We start from the raw sequence: 19872 nt of genomic DNA on the forward strand, positions 1-19872 counted from the left end.
CTTACCGGTTCAACAAATTCAAACTTCTTTTTCTCTTGAACTTCTTGAATTTTAAAGACATATTCTAGTGATGCTTCATAGAAGTTTTGATGTTCTCGATCAATTTGTGAATCTGCCTAAAGAGCACAAAAAGGCAAATCATGATATAGGCAGTATGTTTCTATGTTAGAATGGGACTCAAATCCTGTTCTACCCTGAATCTTTATAAAAAATTAAGTCCTGACAAAAGTTTTAATATAGCAATTATTACTATGTCCCACGAATAAAGAGACTAGGAAAACACAGCCCTTGCCTATAAAAGCTTATAGTATATGGGATGGGAGGAAAGAGAAAAACAAAAGAAAACAAAACACAGAGTCAGCATACAATATTCAGCTCATTTAAAATAAATTATTACAGAAGATATATATAAATGTGTTGAAAATCTATGGGATCATAGAAAAAGAAACAAGTTCCGGGAGAAATTGGTGGTGGTCTGAGTTGAATTTTAAGATGAACAACTGTCACTGACTAGTGAAAGAAAAAAAAAAGGGGGGGGGTCACTCCCATAAAAAAAAGTAAAGAGGCATGAAAGAGCCTGACAGTTTGTGAATGGAATAAATAAGTGGAGGGAAGGAAGGAAAACTAAGATTAGCATCACACTATAAAAGATCTTGAACAATGAATGGCAAATTTGGATTTTAACTGAAGAAGAATTACCTGACAATATTAAGCCACGTCATTAGGTAACCTCTTAGAAAGATACTACTACTGGTAGCAGAGACAGAATATTTCAATGGTTCTAACCTAACAATTCATGCTCCATCGATGCCATGAATATTTATTCTTCACGACTGCAGTGAGGTTCTAGTGATCAAGTATGACACAAGGGTTACTGAGATAACTGCATTTTCCTCTTGATGTCATCTCTCCCCTCTTCTATCCTCACTACTGTCTTCACAAGCCCTCTTTTAAACTGACTTTTATTTAACAGAGGCATGATTTTACTTTCCTTGCCCAGTTACACACTCCTCACTGCCAGCTGAGATTACTAAAAGCTGATAAAAAAAGTGGACTCTCCAGAATACTAAGTATCTGCCAACACAATTTGGAAATAAAATATTTCTTTAGAGTCATTTTACAACAATAATTTCACAAACAAGCTTTTAAAAAAGATGAAATTAGGTTTGTTGGCTTGGACATCATAGCACCTTAAAACTTTATATGAAACACCTTTAAAAATAATTATATATACTTACTAATCATTTATTCATATAATTAAAAATAACCCAATACTATAAGCAACTCAGTCGGAAGTTTTTTTAAGTTGAGAATTCCAAGTTTCTAAACTAATATAGAAAAAGAACATATAAATCAGGTAGGAAATGTGAACCAGAACTTCTCAGCTCCTTAAGATAATTTCTAAACAAGAAAAGATACACATATCAACAAAAAGACAATCATATTCTACATAAATCATTTGTTGTTTATTTTCACCACTGCTTAGAAGAGCACACTCTTAACAGACAGAATGGTGAGAAGGTATGGTTAGTGGTATGCTAATAAATGTTTAACCACAGGTTCTCGGGCTCTCGAGGGAGTAAAGCCGGATTTGCAGTGTTTGCTGGTTTCGGAGGTGTAAATGCTCCCAAAACAGCCAGTTCCAAACCACAACCCCACATCAGTGAATGAGGGACTTAGAGAGAGATGAGAAAATTGGCTCTGCAAGACAGAGCTCCAGGACACCACTGGGTGTAAACTCTCCGAGATAGCATTCTACTCCACAAGTTATTTTTGAAGGTTTTCTTTACTGTAAAAGATAATGCCACTGACTGTGTTGACTAGCACATGGCAACAAACTAGAATGTTGAGCCACCTTTATAATACACATGATTAGTTCTGGTCAATAAAGCCGTGCAGAAAAGAGCACAGCAGGCATGAATGCTATCCAGTGAAAAGCCCGCTTAAAAGGTTGGCTCTGGCTTGCATCTGGGAATGTTGGTTCTGAGAGAGTTCCCACCACTCTGATAAGTGTAGTTTGCTATGCCAAAATGATTTGTGCAGACAATATGGTTTGTTTTGAACACCTGCTTTTCTTCTGAGAGTCTGGAATGTGGGTATATGACAAGCAGAAGGTGACTGTGACCACTCCCAGTAAAAACCATGAGCACTCAGTCTATAATGAGTTTCTAATGGACAGCATTTCACAGCTTATTACTGGGGGGCTTAAGCGTGTCCTGTGTGTCTCCACTGGGAAAGGACTCTCGGAAGCTTATGCCTGGTTTCCCCCAGACTTTGCCCTGTGCATCTTTGACTGACTTTTCTTTATATCTGTTCACTGTAACAAATCACAGCCAAGGGTTCTAGCGAATCACCAAGTCTGGGGGTATTAAGTCATTTCCTCAGAAACTTGTTGGCCATGCACAACCCCATCTGTAGGGTTGTGGGGGCACAAAGAAGGATAAGTGAGAAATGATGATTCTCGCCATTTGCCAGCAATACATATTTCCTATCACCCCTAGTCTAAATGAATCTGCTAAACCAAATCTGCTTTGAAAGGTTCTCTAGAATGTACAGTGCTTAAAAAAAATACAAGAGCTTAATTTATTTTCAGTATAAGATTTTTTTGAAAGATATTCTTTACTTGAGATGAAGCCTGTTAGTACTTTAAGCTCATATAGTGTGTAGCAGACAGTTGCTTATATACCCACTAGCAACTGTTGCTCTGTATTTTGTACTGGGTAAGTAAAATAACCATATAATTTACTGTCCAAACTTTTCAAACTGAAACAGTGCACCAGTAATATTATGCCAGAACAACAGGTATAAACTGCTATTTACATGACAAAGGGGACTGTATTCTAGTAAGAAGCCAAGTTAAGCTTCCTGACAAGACAGAAGCATGGGTGGACATACTTCACCTCCTCACACAACCAATAAGGATTACAACTACCTCAAAACAAAGAAAACAACCAGAAATGTCAGAAAGTCAAACTATACAAAAGCCTAGCAACCGAAGATTTAAAGGGGAAATGTCCATCTAGATGGGTAGAAAGGGTGGAGAGGACACAGTGTGGCAGCGGCATGGCGGTGGCAAGGGAGCAACTGTGGCCAGCCAGTGGAATGAGTGGTCCCACATTATAAAAGCTGGAAGGGACACCTGGGGAACGATCCCAGCCCTGGGCTAGACCAAGCAGTTCACAGTTCTAGTACCAGAAAAATAAAGCCTCATAGCCTCTAGCTCTGAAAAGCAGTGGGGGTTGGGGTGGCAGAAGAAATTCCCCATCTCACAGGAGGGTCCATTTAGAGGGCCCCCACAGCCCGCAAACCCACCCACTCTGGGAACCATCACGACAGCAACAGATACAGGGGTACCAGTCCCATAATGAAGTGGGTGAAGTGACTAGAAAAGGAGCGACTATTGAGTGAGTGGCATTGTCCTCTTTCAGACCCCTCCCCCACATACAGTGCCACAAAGCGGATGAACTCGATACCTGCACTGACGAATACCGAAGGCCCCACTCCTTACAATGTAACAGGTGCAATAGGTCTACATAATACACAGAGGCAAACATCTGAAGGCTGTCAAGTTAAGACAAGGAAGTATGGCCCAAATCAAAACTCCAGAAAAAGAACTAAGCGAAAAGGAGATGAACAACCTTTCAGATGCAGAGTTCAAAACACTGGTAAGGATGCTCAGACAAATGATTGAGTGTGGCCACAAAATAAAGGAAGAAGTGAAGGTTATACAAAGTGAAATAAAGAAAAATATACAGGAAACCAACAGTGATGGGAAGGAAGCTGGGATTCAAATCAACAATCGGAATATAAAGAAGAAATAAACATTCAACCAGAACAAAATGAAGAAACAAGAATTCAAAAAAACAAGGAGAATCTAAAAATCAAAAACAAACTAACAACCAGAACAGGAATAGAATCATAGATATGGAGATCATTTGGAGGGTTATCAGCTGGGAGGGGGAAGGGAGAGAGGGAAGAGGGAAATGGTACAGGGATCAAGAAACATAATTGACAGGTACAAAATAAACAGTGAGATGCTAAGAACAGTAAAGGAAATGGAGAGGCCAAAGAACTTATATGCATGACCCATGTATATGAACTAAGGAGGGACTGCTGGAGGGAAGGAGGGTACCAGGCAGAGAGGAGAAGATGGAGGGAAATTGGGACAACTTTAATAGCATAGTCAATAAAGTACACCTAAAAAAAAAAAGTTAATTACAGAAGAAAACCAGATGGTTCTGCAGAAACCTAAATTATTCCCCACCTACAATAAGCCATCTCAATCCAAAAGAGAGAGAAAAAAAAGCCCTCATTTCCAGAGAAGAAAAAGATTTAAGCTGGACTGAAGAATAGGGAGGTTTATAGCAGATGGAGATAAAAGGAGAGGAGTCTGAAGGAGGGAACAGAGTCCAGGAAAGGTATGTTTTGGTAGATAAAAGGTTTTGTTTGAAACAGTCAGAAATGAGAGTTAAGGCAGCAAAGAGAGAATGAGTATAAACATTCTATAGACATTGAAAAAGGTTGAGGAAGGTACTGACAAAAGCAAAACAGAATTTCAAGAAGATTAACGTGAGGACAGTGTAGAATATATCTATTCAGTGGTGCAGCTGGGTGCACATGAATATAAGGAGACCTCTTATTTAGCACAGGTGAAGATGTTTGGTATATCTCAGTAAGAAAGAGAAGCTGAAGGATATGATAAACAAAGAAAAAAGTCAAAGTTAATTTTGATACAAGAAACAGCAACCTTAACAGAACTAAAGAAATGAAAAGTAGGAGTAAATTTGAGAAAACTGTGATGTGTGAGATTTCACTAAGAAGTGGTCAAGTCCTGGGCATGGAAATGTGGTCAGGCATGATGAAGTCATGACCCGAGAGACATTCATCAGACAGTATGGAAATATAAGAGATGTTGGGGACACAAACTTAAGGATAAGAAGAGAAGTATAAGGGTAGAAACTAAGGGATTTCCTTCTTTCAGGAGGTAGGGATAAGAAGAACCTGGTCAAAGTATATTAAATGATACACAGAAAACCAAAATCTGGATTTAAAAAGATTTCTTTTCTCCTTCACATTTTGTCCTAATTATAAAAATATTACATATTCATAATTATAAGTTTATACATTACTCATTACCATAACAGAGAAATGTAAAGATAATAAGAATTTTCATTCCCACTGTTAATATTTGATGTATAACACACATACAAAGTTACTTTAAATAAACCTGAATAACACTGTACAATCTGATTTAAACTGTTTTTTTTTCCATTTAAGCTAAAGAGTATTTCCAATATATTTAAATGATTTTCCCAATAAAATCTTTCACAGCCATATCACATTTCATTTTTCATCAAGCTATATATGTGTATTTATCCCAATTATACTTTTGTGCCACTTCGAATGTTCCTAAATTTGTGCATTGCAAGAGTTATCTTGCATCAAGATATCTACACAATTCATTTTTATGCTCACTTCTGACTATATTTCACTTGGGTAAAAGTGAAATAAAGAAATAATTTCAAGTGTCTTGTACATTTAAATTTGTTGAAAATGTCATCAAATTTACCTCAAGAATGATTGAATGATTTTGTTTCTACCAGAGAAGCAGAACTGTATTCAGTTTCCCATACCATCACTAACAATGGATATCTTTTAATAAATTAAATCAGGATCCTCCTACTATTACTAATTTGCTTGTATTTTAATACCTGTGATACTGAAACTTATAATATTCACTATGGTTTATATTTCTTCTTTGATGAAATGCCCATTCATATTCTTAGCCAATTTTTTTTCAACTGAAGACCAACTTTTTCACACTGATTTGCATTTATATCTAGTATATAAATGATGTAATCCTATGTCATATGCTGTATAAATTCCCTAACACTATGCCTTTTAATTTGATTTAATGCCTTGTGAAATAGACATTATTTGTATGCATTCTGGTCTTTCCATGTTTTCTTTATGATCTCTTCCTCTTATTTTATGCTTAGGAAGAAATTACCCACTCACATATTAAATATTACTTCTTTTCATGTACTATAAAGTCTATAATTCTGACAAGTCTGTTTCCAAGTCTGTTTATTGCAATGACCCATCTGATTGATGGTCTTAGAGCTTTATCAACAAAAGCTCATCCCTAGTTCAGTCCTGGAAATGGGCAGCCACTTATTTTCCATGATCAAAATGAACAAGGAGTCAGATGAGGAGGTACACAGGGGTCTTGGTGAGAGCAACTTAAAATGAATTTGGTGCTGACAGAAGGACGAGAGATGCTCTGGAAAGAAACAGATGACTTTTAATGGCATGTTACAAAACTAAATACATGGTGTGGCAGCATCTCCCTCTAAGAAATTGGATTCCAAGAAGTATAAAGAAAAGAAAAACCCAAGCCATATCCATATTTTTCCTTGTCTACACTATGTATTCGGAGGCACTGCGATGGCACAACTGTGTTGTGTTGTGGTCTGTGCCTCCTGGAAAAGAAGTGTGTGCGCGTGTGAGTCTGAGTGTGCATGAGTGTGTATGAGTGTGCGTGAGTGTGTATGAGTGTGCGTGAGTGTGTGTGGGGGGGACAAGGTGGGGCAAGTGGAGGCCATATTAACCATGTTACAGGTTTTTCCAGCCTCCACCTAAATACAGAACCAGACATATTTTATTCTACCACAGCCTAAGGAACTAAGGCCCACTAACAAGCAAAGTATTAAATATTTAACTAGGTTGTCAGGGAAAATTAAAGCATATCCTCTAGAAGATATGAAAATTAGATCAAGTTAGTATTTGCTTGATGATTTTAGCAATGTCTTGTCAAAGGGTAGCCTTGCATATTCACCAAGAACCTGGTGAACCTATAACCCTTTAGAGACACTAAAAACCACCATGGATTTTGAAGCAGTCAATTTTTATAATGGTACCTGTCCATGGCTCCTGGCATGGCATATAGTACACAGGTGAAAATTACAGAAGCCTTCGTATACATGACTTCATCTACATACTGCCTTCTCTCTTAAGTTTATTCCAGTGCAATGCCTAGAGCAATGTGAGCATTTAAGAAGTTTGGAACAGGTGAATATAATACTAAATTTGTATGGAAGTACAAAAGGAGTCCAAATAACCAAAGCAATCTTGAGAAAGAACAAAGTTTGAAGTATCATATTCCCACTTCAAACTATATTACAAAGCTATACTATATGAAACAGTATGGTACTGGCATAAAAACAAAACAGACAAATAGACCAATGGGCCACAACAAGAGAACCCAAAAATAAACCCATGCATAAATGCTCAATAAATTTATGACAAAGGAACCAAGAATATATATGGAAAAAGAACAATTTCTTCAATAAATGTTCAAAAAATGAACAGTCAGATGTGAAAATAAAAATAAAAACAAAAAATGACACTCTACCATTATCTTACACCACATCAAAAATTTACTCAAATGGATTAAAGACTTCAACATAAGACCTGAAACCATAAAATGCCTAGAAGAAAAATGTAGGTGATAAGCTCCTTGACACAGGTCTTGGCAATGATTTTTGGAATCTCAAACCAAAAGAAAAACAACAAAAACAAAAATAAGCAAATAGGACTACATCAAACTAAAAAGCTTCTGTACTTCCGATCAAGATGGTGGTTTAGGCAGACAGTGCTTGGCTCTTTGAACAACCACATCAAAATTACAACTAAAATATTGAACAACCATCATGCAGAACCATTAGAAGTTGAGTTGAATGGAAGTCTGACAACTACAGAATTGAAGAATCCACATCCATCAAGATGGGTAGGAGGGACGCAGATGCGAATGGGGCTGGTCCCCTACCGACATGTGGTGGATAAAAATTTGGGGGGGGGGATAGCTTGGGAGCAAGGAGTCCCAGCCCCATACCAGGCCCCCCTGCCTAGAGTACCCGTGCCAGAAAGATAAGTTCCCATAATTTCTGGCTACAAAAACCAGTGGGGATTGAGTAAATAGAAGAAACTGCTGAAGCCCCAAGCAGTTCCTTTTAAAGAGCCCACACACAGACTCACATACTAAGACTCACTTCCTCTGAGCTCCAGCACCAGGGTAGCAGCTTGAAAGGCACCAGTGGTATAGAGGGAGAAACTGAAGTGTCTAGTATCAAAACAAGCAGAACCATTGCCCCTTTTCTAAACCTTCCCCGAACAGAGCTGCCAAGCTGGTGCCATATATGAGATTCCATCAACCTGGCTAACACTGTTTGACCCTCCTAGAAGATCTCCAGAGACTCTGCCCCACCCAACTTATAGGCTCACACAAGGTGCTTTTCCATATGAATGGCTGGTCTTGGCTCATGCTTCCCAACTTCCTAAATCCTATGGAACAAGCCACAGCTGTCTCCAGTGAGCCCCAGGCCTGGCACTAGCAGACTCCAGCCTAGATCCACAGCTTGGCTTCACGTGGGAATCTCCAAGTCCAGCAAAAGTAGCAGCCATCTCAGATTCCTTAATAGCTCACACAGGGCCAATGAACCCAGTAGACAGCTACAGACCACATCAGAGCACCATTACCCTGCCCCTGCACAGCTGATCCTCTATGGAGGGTGGAGGTTGGTGGTCAATGGTCACAGCAAATCCTTGCATCTGAGTGGCCTGGGTAAATCTCACCCATTGATCTTTCAATAGCAAATAAGACTCAAGTACAAGAGGAGGGTGTACTCAGCCCATATGAAGGGTGCACCTCAAGTACTCAGCTTGGGTGATAGTGGAGGCTGTGCCACAGAACCCTGCAGCACACCACTACATAGGCCAGACAACCAAGAGACATGGAGTCAAAGTAGATCTGCCTAATACATAGAACCAAACACAGGGAGCCTGCCAAAATGAAGACATAGAAACATGGCCCAAATTAAAGAAAAAGTCAAAACTCCAGAAAAAGAGCTAAACAAAATGGAGAAAAACAATCTATTAGATGCAAAGTTCAAAACACTGGTTATAAAGATGCTCAAGGAACTTAGTAAGGACTTCAATGCATAAAAAAGATCCAGTCAGAAACAAAGGATTCATTCATTGAAATAAAGAACAACTTACAGGGAAACAACAGTCGAAGGGATGAAGCCACGAATCAAATTAATGATTTGAAACATAAGGAAGCAAAAAACAACCAATCAGAACCACAGGAAGAAAAAAATAATCCAAAAAAATAAGGAGTATAAGGAGCCTCTGGGACAATTACAGGAAGTCCAACATTTGCATCATCGGGATACCAGAAGGAGAAGAGAGAGAGCAAGAAACTGGAAATCTATTTGAAAAAACAGTGAAAGAAAACTTCCCAAAATTCATGAAGAAAATAGAAATGCAAGTCCAGGAAGCACAAAGAATCCCAAACAAGATGGATGCAAAGAGGCCCACTTCAAGGCCCATCATAATTAAAATGCCAAAGGTTAAAAAGACAATCTTAAAAGCAGCAAAAGAAAAGAAGAGTTACCTACAGGGAAGTTCCCATAAGACTGTCAGCTGATTCCTCAGAAGAAATTTTGCAGGCTAGAAGGAATTGGCAAGTAATATTCAAAGTCATGAAAAGTAGGGACCTACAGCCAAGATTGCTCTACCCATCAAAGCTATCATTTAGAATCAAAGGGCAGATAAAGAGCTTCCCAGATAAGAAAAAACTAAAGGAGTTCATTGTCACCAAACCATTATTTTATGAAATGTTAGAGGGACTTATTTAAAAAAAAGAAGATCAAAACTATGAACAATAGAGTGGCAAAAAATATGTAACTATCAACAACTGAATCTTAAAAACAAACTAAGAAAACAAGGAGAAGAGAGACAGAATCATGGATACAGAGAATGTTTTGATGGTTGCCAGATGGGAGAGGCGTAGGAGGGGATTGGTGAAGTGGTATGAAGATTAAGAAGTTAAATAGGTAGTTATAGAATAGCCATGGTGATGTAAAGTACAGTATAGGAAATGGAGTAGCCAAAGGACTTATAAACATGACCCATGGACATGGTGAGGGGAGTTGCCTGAGGAAGAGGGGAGTGCAGGGTGGAGGGGGACAAAGGGAGAAAATCAGGAGAACTGTAAAAGCATAATCAATAAAATATAATAAAATAAAATAAAAAGCTTCGGCACAACAAATAAACAATCAATAAAATGAAAAAGCAACATTTTGAATGGATGAAAATATATGGAAATCACTTATCTGATAAGGGGCTAATATCTAAAACATAGAGATCTCATACAACTCAATAGCAAAACACAATCCTATTAAAAAATGGATGAAAGATCTCAACAGACATTTTACCAAAGAAGACATACAGGTGGCCAACGTGTACATGAAAAGATGTCCAACATCATTAATCATCAAGGAAATGCAAGTCAGAACCACAATGAGATGTCACTTCACACCTGTTAGAATGGCTATCACCAAAAAGATAAGAGATAACAAATGTTGGTAACAATGTAAATTGTGCAGCCAATATGAAAAATAGAATGGAGGTTCCTCAAAAAATTAAAAATAGAACTACCATGTGATCAAGCAATTTCACTTCTAGGTATTTATGTGAAGAAAACAAAAACACTAACTCAAAATGATGTGTATGCCCTGTCTTGGTGGCTTGATTCGTTGGGACATCTTCCATATACCAGCAGGTTGTGGGCTCAATTTCTGGCCAAGATGCAAGCATAGATAGACATGCGGTGTCTCCATCACAACTAAGAGGGAATTTACAAGCACTTTAAAACTAAAAAAAATAACCTCAGAAAATCCAGATAATCAAAACTACAGGGAAGTTCAACAAAGAAATAAAGAAGAAATATTCAGCCAGAAAGGTAGGAGGGGCGGAGCTGGGACGGAGATAACAAGGTGCAGAGCAGCGGCGCTTGGAGGCAGCAGCTTGTGGCCTGGCCAGCGGCACAGTGACTGAAGCTGCGATGAAAAGTGCAGTCACACATCTTAAACCAAGAAGCTATCCCAGCCCCAGACCAGACCACGCAGTGTATGGTTCCAGCGCTGGGGAAAACAGAGCCACATTGCTTCCGACTCTGAAAGCCAGTGGGGGTTGGGGCAGAGAAAGACACTGCCAGTCTCTCAACAGAGGCAGCTTATTTAGTACAGGAAGTGGGAGGAGTGCCTGGAAACGGGACAAGTGCTGAGCAAGCATCATTGCTCCCTCTCAGACCCCTCCCCACATACAACATCACAGCATGTGGAATGGGTCACCAGTACTGATGAATACCTAAGGCTCCTCCCCTTTACAACGTAATAGGTACAACAGCTCTACTTACAACACAGAAGCAAACACAAAGCTGTCAAGATGAGGAGACAGAGAAGTATGGTCCAAAACCAGGGGCAGATCAAGGTTCCAGTGACAAAACTAAGCAATGAGGAGATGGCAAACCTAACAGACAGAGATAGCCAGCCTAACAGATACAGAGTTCAAAGTTCTGGTGATAATGATGCTCACAGACTTGACAAAAAATTAAGCATGATAGGGAAGAAATGAAGGCTATTCTAAGTGAAATGAAGGAAAATCCACACAAAACTAGAGGTGAAGGAAAGGAAACCAGAGTTGAAATCAATGAATTGGAACAAGGAAGAAATAAACAGTCAACCAGTACAAAGGAGGAAAATAAGAATTTTAAAAAATGAGGAGAGGCTTAGAAATCTCTGTGATAGCTTTAAATGTACCAACATGTGAATCACAGAGGTGCCAGAAAGAGAAGAGGAAGAGCAAGAAACTGAAAAAATATGTGAAAAAATAATGAAGGAAAACTTCCCTAATTTGGGGAAGGAAATGGACATATGGGTCCAGGAAGGACAGAGTCCCAAACAAACTAGACCCAGGAAGGAACACACCAAGATACATCATAATCAAAATGCCAAAGGTTAAAGATAAAGAGAATCTTAAAAGCAGCAAGAGAAAAGCAGAGAATTACCTACAAAGGGGTGCCTATAAGACTATCAGCTGATTTCTCAAAAGAAACTTTGCAGGCAAGACGGGACTGGCAGAAAATATTCAAAGTGATGAGAGGCAAGGACCTACAACCAAGACTACTCTAATCAGCAAAGCTATCATTTAGAATGGAAGGGCAGAGAAAGTGTTTCCCACACAAGGTAAAGCTGAAGGAGTTCATCATCCCCAAGCCATTATTATATGAAATGTTAAAGGGACTTATTTAAGAAAAAAAAGATTAAAACTATAAACATTAAAATGACAACAAAATCACAACTATCAACAACAGAAGCTAAAACATAAGAACAAAAACAAACTAAGCAGACAACCAGAGTGGAAACAGAATCATAGGTAGGAGGAGCATGTGGAGGGGTGTCAGCTGGGAGGGGGAAGGAGAGAGAAGGAGGGCAATGGTGCAGGAATTAAGCATAGTAGGAGGGTGCAGAATAGACAGGGTAATGTAGAGAAAAGCTTATACGTACAACCCATGGACATGAACTAAGGGAGGTGGGACTGCTGGAGGGAGGGGGATTCTGGGTGGAGGGAAGCAAAGGGAAAAGAAATTGGGACAACTGTAACTGCATAATCAATAAAACATGCAAAAAATAAAATAAAAAAATGATTGTGGGTTTGATCCCAGGTCAGGAAATGTACAGGAGGCAACTGATTAATGTTTTTCACATCAATGTTTCTCTTTCTCTCTCTCCCTTCTTTTCTCTCTAAAAATAATCAATAAAAACATCCTTCTGTGATGATTAAAAAAAAATGTATGCACCCCCTATTATTAACAATAGTCAATATATAAAAAGAATTAAATGTTCATAGATGGATGAATAATTAAATAAATTATGATATATAAATGTTATATTATATATGGAACATTATTCAGCCAAAAAAAGTATAAAGTATAAAATCTTGCCATTTTGACAACCTGGATGGATTTAAGGGCATTATGATAAATGAAAAGTCAGATAAAGAAAGATAAGTACCATATGATATCTCTTTTTGTGGAACCTAAATATAAATACATGAATAAATAAGTAAATATATAAAAGCTCATGAACAGATATAGAAAACAGACTTGTGTTTGCTAGAGTCAGGGAAGGCAGGGGCTGGGGAGGGGGATAAAATTTTTTAAAAAGAAAAGGAACTGATGATGGAATAATGCAGGCATAATAACAGCTTTCCAAGTAGAACAGACAGTAAGTGCAAAGACCTTGAAGTATGTCCAGTCTTGGTTAATCTGAGCAAGACCAAAGGTTAATATAACCAAAGCATGAAGTAAAGAAGAGTCGAGAAAAAAAAAAGGGAAGGGAAGGGAAAAGGGAAAAGAGAAAAGAGGAAAGAGAAGAACAGAAAAGGAAAGAGAAGAACAGAAAAGAAAATGAGGAGGAGAAGTAGTAGTAGTTGTATGGAACATGTCAACATAATGTTAAATTGTAGTATCATACCTCATAATATTAAGTATGTCCTTCAAAATTAAAAATATTTTTTCTTAATGACAGATTTCCATTTCACTTTAGCCACAAAACCTTTCCATAGGCACACAACTGTACATTCAATTATCCTGTATTAACAGCAGGTGTTAATAACAAAATATTAAGTTATAATAAACTAATGTTTAAATAACAACACCACAATATTAAATATAGTTAAATGAAGAAATTAAATTACTTCAATCACAATATAGGAGGGTAGCAAAAAGGAACGAGAGGCAAAAATAACCTTCCCATGGCTTTCGATGCAGTGGAACTTAAGTCTCTCTCTAGCTTGTCCAGCAGCCCTGTAGCTGAATGTGGAGGAAGAGAAAGAACACAGAGAGCAGAGGACCAAGCAGAATTGGAAAAGCAGCTCATCGGCTTTGCTGGATCAGGATGAGGCACTTAAAAGAGGTTCTGGACTGTGATACCTACAAGTAGAGAGGGAAGGGAGAAGAGACTAAAGGAGGCTCAGCATAGTACAGGATTCCCCAGTGAAGAGTCCAGGGTGAAACCACCTTAACTCCCATCTTGCAGCTCTGAGACAACCACAGTAGATTCGGTGGAAAGTGCAGGTGGAGTGTGAAGCTTTTTTTTTTTTTTTTTTGCTTTGAGGGTGAAAATGACAAGAAAGTCCATTTTAAATATACATATCCCATTACTGGAACTAGAACTGCATTATTTCTTAGTAAAAGGACTATAAGATTTTACTCATTAGAGCTAAAACACACCAAGGAAAAAGATATTTCAGAAAGAACTGGACTGGTTATATGCATACATATTAGTGAAATACTTGCTGCCTTGTGCTTTAAGAAAATTGATGTAAAATAACTGACATTTTTAAATGTGTAACTGTATATCTTTATTCTCCTAATGCTAAGGCAATGCCTTAAAAACAGGTATTTCCAACTTAACATACAAGCTGTAACATGAATTTGATAGGTCCTGCCATTTAAAATATGCCTGACAGAAGAAAATGAAAGTTTTATTTCACTCTACTAATCTTTCATTTGCAATGGTTAATATTAAATGTCATAAGGCATTTAAAATGTTCAGCACAGTGCCTGTCCATAGTAAATGCTCAATTAACTTAACTATGCTCCTCCTTCTCCTTTTCTTTTTCCTATATTTCTTTTCTTTCTTTTTTTTTTATTTCTTCTTCTTATTATTTTTTAATTAAAGAGTAGCAGATTCTGAGATACTTCAACCTTTGGAAATTTGGACTTAATGCTAATACCCTTTCCACATTCCAATTGGAAAAGCTTACCTCTTGCAAATGAGACTCCTTTTTCTTTGCAGACAAATTTAAATGTTTGTCAAGAATAGAATAGTATTTTTCACTTTCCTTGTCAAACTTCTTCTTTCCATCCTAGGAGATAACAATAACAACGGAACATTCAAATTAGAGCCTCATGGAAGAATTTCACTGTTCCATCAAACACCAAAGAAAATTATTTAAGATTTAGTGAGCTCCAACTAGTATGTGCAAAACTATATGAAGTAAATTAGAAGGAAGGACATGAAACAAGTGCCATTTGAATATGCATTCGCCTAAAGAAGCTCATGGAACTATTGTATAGAGGGGGCTACACTGGGTAGAGTAGAATCCATTTGAGTCTTTATAATTGATTCTCAATGAGAGATTCTGATCTAGTACCTCCAGACCAAGAGAAAATGTCCCCTTTAGGCCTTGTGGTGACTCAGATGAGACAATATGTAACCAGTTTAAAGAATTATGGGCACAGAGTCTTTTCAAGAAATCATTATTTCCCAGCCACAAAAAGATACTTGGTATTTCAAAACACCAGGGAGGACAACAGACTTTTAAAAGCATAAAATCATTAAATCTGACAGTTCAAATTCAAATCAAAAGTATTAGCAACAACTGTATCATACAGTCAACATAACTATTAATTGACCTTTGTTTACTCCTAAAATAATGTTTTTGTTTTGAAGGGATAGCTGTAATCAGGATAGCCTTTTGTGGAGAAGGAGAATATACCTTAATTCCTATCACATGCTTCTATAGAAATGCAAAGAGAATAAAATCCTAAAGGGAATAGGGCATGCCTGGGCAAATAATCTTTTACAACCATAAATATGTATGTTTTTTCCATTTATGAGTCCATATGAAATAAATATCAGTTAATCTCATTCAAATTTCATTGGTCAAAGTAGTACTATTCTTTGCTTTTATTTTGGTGTTTCTGGAAGGACAATCTCTGAACCACTTTAATCAGAGTTAGGTATTATTAAGCCTATTCAAAACACAGATTCCTATGTCTTCCATCCAGAGATCCATGCATTGTTATTTTTGACAAGCTTTACTGTGCTGTACACTTTAAACTAATACAAGCTTGTATGGTGTTTGTAACTGAAAAATAATTTAAAAAAATAAGCTCTATAATTATTATGCATAATGTTTTGCTTCATCATTTACATAAGGATTTGGAAGAAGTTAATTAAAAGCAATGGATGGATAGATGGATGGATGGAAGGATGGATAGATAGGACAAGGAAGTGAAGAAGGGAGGAAAAGTCAGGCAGAACTCTGGTCTGTCTTTCCCACTATCCTGAGGTTGTTAGATCCAGGTTAATAACATCCAGATGATTCTATCTTGATGAACTTTTGATACCTCAATTACATTTCCAGGAATTCAGCACAATCTAGTTCCATTTAAGGGACTTCAGAAAGTTAACTGGTAAAACTGCATTGAATGGAAAGAACAAGTAGACTTCTGCTATAAAAGTTCAAAATCACTTTTAGACCATTTAAGAAGGACTGACATGTTTGTACTTTATAACCTATAAATGAGGGAAAAAAAGTCAAAATCCTCAAACGATTTCTACTACCTAAGGAGAAAATGTGGTCCTACTAGGAGAAACACAATTGAAAAATAAATCTAAAAAAGGTCTGTTGAGGAACTCAAGCAACAAAATGCGCAGACCCAAAAGGAAGCAGGAAAGCCCAATATGCAGGACGGGAGGAGTTTTTTCTCTCCACGTTGGGAACAGATACCTGGGGTGAACATTTCATCTTCTGCTCACTGATCTTATTCTTAAACCACACATCTGGCCACAACTCACCTGCCCAACGTACCTCTCCAAAAATCTCTCTCACTAGCCCCTTTTAGCCTCCTGTTCTTTTCTTTTTCTTTTTATTTTTTTTTTTTATTCCTGTTCTTTTCTTTATTCTCTCCAGGCTGTCTCCCTTTGCCATAAATGTTCATTTCTTCCAATTTCAGCATATTCAAGTTATATCTGCTTTGAGTATCCAGCTCAAATTGACCTCATTCACAAGTCCACTCCATCAACTCTCTCTCTTGTGAATGCTCATATAGTTTTATATATGGGTTTCTTACGGTGTTCATGTTTTATTGTACATTATAGCAGAGAAATTTATGTATACCCTATCTTCCTTAAAACTGAATTTTGCAGAGTGTGCTCAATAAATAGTTAATGAAAATATAAAATTCTTCCTCTCACAATACTGACCACCATAATCCCTCATTCATATTTCATCTGTTCAAAAAGCCAATATCCATGTTACAAGGGACAATTCTTCACAAATGGCCTTAACTCAAACGGCACACACTCATTTGTGGGCAACCAGCTGCAATACAGTATAGTACATAAAACTGATTCACTTTCATCTTACAGTGGGGGCTTACAATTTCTCACTGTGCATAGAAGAAGAAACTGGTTGAAGGAGAAGAGAACACAGCTGTGGTGACTATACTTGTATCTTTGTTTTTAGTCAGTATTTGATGGCATTTTGGAAAATGTTAATTCAGGGCCAAGACAGCAGCATTCTTGGCAACACAAAAATTATTCCCAGAAGTACTTCCTGGACTCTTACTCAAACCCAGGCCTTTCACACCATTGAGCCTGCAAAAAAGATCTACTCAAAGATTCCAATGATGTAGACAACAAAAACACAATTCCAGCATAAAATTAAAGAGCTGAGTTGGAAGAGCAGGCCACATGAAGGACAACTATAACCTAGGGAAGCATGTTCCTCAAAACAAACGCACTTCTTGCAACTCGCGTCTCCCCTAAAAAGTCCTGATTTACTGTGCATGTAAGCCATGTCTATTCGGACTTAGTAACTTAACAGCATCCAGCTACCTCTTGTCTCTGTTCACCTGTGAATATCACGCTAAGAATTTTCTCTGAAATCAGTGCTGCAAGGGAAGGGAAAAATAAAATGCTGTGTGCAATCACTGTCTTCTTATTGTCACGGCATAATTCATAAAATACTACATAATAACGGCGCATTTTCTATCAATCAACAGTGAGTGTGTTTGAATTAGGTAATCATTAAAAATAAATACACGTATGTATGTACGTGTAATAAGTGTCTATATGATAAAATATTTAAAAACAGGTCACTACAACTGGCAAATTAGTCCCCAAACCTACTTAGAGTTGGAGAAAGTGTAAGATAAGCTCTAAGTCCACAATCTGTTTTCCAAACTATGCATTTATTCTGAGCACAGTGATCATACTATCACTGAGCTCTAAGCTTAGTGACTGTGGTCATGCCACACCCTCATTCCACACACTAGAGTGAGGAATGGGAAGCAATCATTACAGCACAAATTCCAAGTGTCAATTTTAAAGTTATTATATATAACAAAAAAACTGTGAATTAGTTATAACTACAGAATATCACGAAGATGAAAATATTAAATTATACGTAATTGTTAAAAACAAGACCAAACCAGTGCCTTCCACTGACCACAAGAGGGTACCAAAGATAAAGAATAGACTCAACCATAACATTTAGAAAAGCACACAAAAAAAATCTGTTATCCAATCGCATTTTTTTCTATAAAAGACTACTGAAAAGTTTTGTTTAAATAACTGCCTTAGCAACCTTTATTTAAATGTTACCATGATATAAATTTTGAAAATAAAGTGAAAAAGTATTTTCTTTTAAAAATGGATTTATGCGTCAGATTGTTAAGACAATCCCATTATCGTGACTGTCACACAGGATATTGCAAACTTCCCGGTGCAAACATTATCATGTTAATGTAAACACTTTCTTGAAGGAAAAATCCTTCAAGAGATTGCACAGTAGTTGAAAAAGTAATATAAAGAGCAATAAATACCAAGAGCTACATTTCTATTCCAAAATATCTGGGATTCTTGTAAACTGGCACTGTGGTGGGCACTGGAAGGATACAAGAGAGCCCTGACCACACCAGTCCTGGCTAGACTTCTTCCTCTTCTGATGGTGGGGTTTTCTCACTGCCTAGAATGGTGGCTCAGGGCAACATCACCACCTCTGAGTCCCAGAAGGGCCAGATGCTAGGATGTTCCAAACATATGCTGTACAGGAGTTTCCTGAGGCCCAAGAGGTTCCTGGTGTCTGGAAACCACAGTTGTTGAGACTCAGTATAGCTTATACAGCAATGGCCCCTGCAAGTGACCATACCCAGCCACCCCAGGTTCCCCAACCCATTCTTCACCAAGTTCCTCTTCCTCAGTCTGCTGAATAGAGGCATTACAAATGGGCTCCTCCCAGGGTTAGTTGCACCAGCATAATTCACCACATCTCTCCCATTCCCAATGGCCTCACCACTACTACCACCAGGTGATCAGATTCATAAGAACCAAAGGTTTCACATTGGCCTTTATAAGGATCTCCTACAAACTAGAGACAGAAAAACAAAGAGAAATATATGTGTGAAGGTTATGAAGGAATTATATAGAGGCGAGGAAAACCAAAAGGGTAAGAAGCATACGAAGAGGTTTTTCAAACTCATAAGTAGTAAGAGAGAAGCAAATTAAAATATTAAGATATCACTTCATATCTATCAGATATTGGCAAGAGTTAGAAGGTTGAATAACACTACATGATGAGTATATGTGGAGATGGAGGACCCTTAGGTACTACCGGTGGGATTATAGCCGGAGGTTGGGGGGGCTGGGGGGGCAGCCTTTCTAAAGGGAAATGTTACACTGCTAAGTAGCAAAATGTGTGCCCTAAGAACCAGCTTCTGTGTGTATGTCCCAAAAAGATCCTTACATAAAAGCCCATAAGGAAACAGCAATGAGAATATGCATCTGTGGGAATAAGAAGATAGCCAGGTATTTGTTAGTGGACATAAAATGAATTAGATGTATACTATGTAGTGCTATACAGAAGTGAGAAGAAAATATTACAAGTGGATGGATCTTAAAACACAATTATGAGTGAAAAATAAAAAAAAACAGAAAATCATTTATGTAAGTTAAAAAGTCATGCATACAAAATAATACCGATTTTACAAGAACATAAAATATACACATTAAACTCATAAGAAGGGTTGCTATGTGACAAAAATGTGAATGAGGTGTGAGTAAATTAATAAAACACAAAGAAAATAAGATTTTAAAAGGTAAGACAATTAGGAACTTAATCAAAAAGCCCAACATCTGACTAAAAGAACCACTGTAAACGTTTTGAAAACGTAGT

General features: G+C 37.6%; 1 protein-coding gene across 1 annotated transcript in view; it reads right to left on the reverse strand.

The window, feature by feature from the left end:
* The window catches only part of ARHGAP42 (Rho GTPase activating protein 42), a 256525-nt gene that overhangs the window by 56798 nt on the left and 179855 nt on the right, over positions 1-19872 (reverse strand). Inside the window, exons 5-6 of the mRNA XM_090265826.1 lie at positions 14674-14775; positions 6-116 (exon numbers count right to left, since the gene is read on the reverse strand). Coding sequence (XP_090121952.1) covers positions 6-116; positions 14674-14775 — 213 coding nt within the window. The remainder of the gene's footprint in view (positions 1-5; positions 117-14673; positions 14776-19872) is intronic.

The sequence above is a fragment of the Furipterus horrens genome, unplaced genomic scaffold (genome assembly GCF_987537825.1).
Source record: "Furipterus horrens unplaced genomic scaffold, mFurHor1.1.pri manual_scaffold_2, whole genome shotgun sequence".
NCBI classification, from domain to species: domain Eukaryota; kingdom Metazoa; phylum Chordata; class Mammalia; order Chiroptera; family Furipteridae; genus Furipterus; species Furipterus horrens.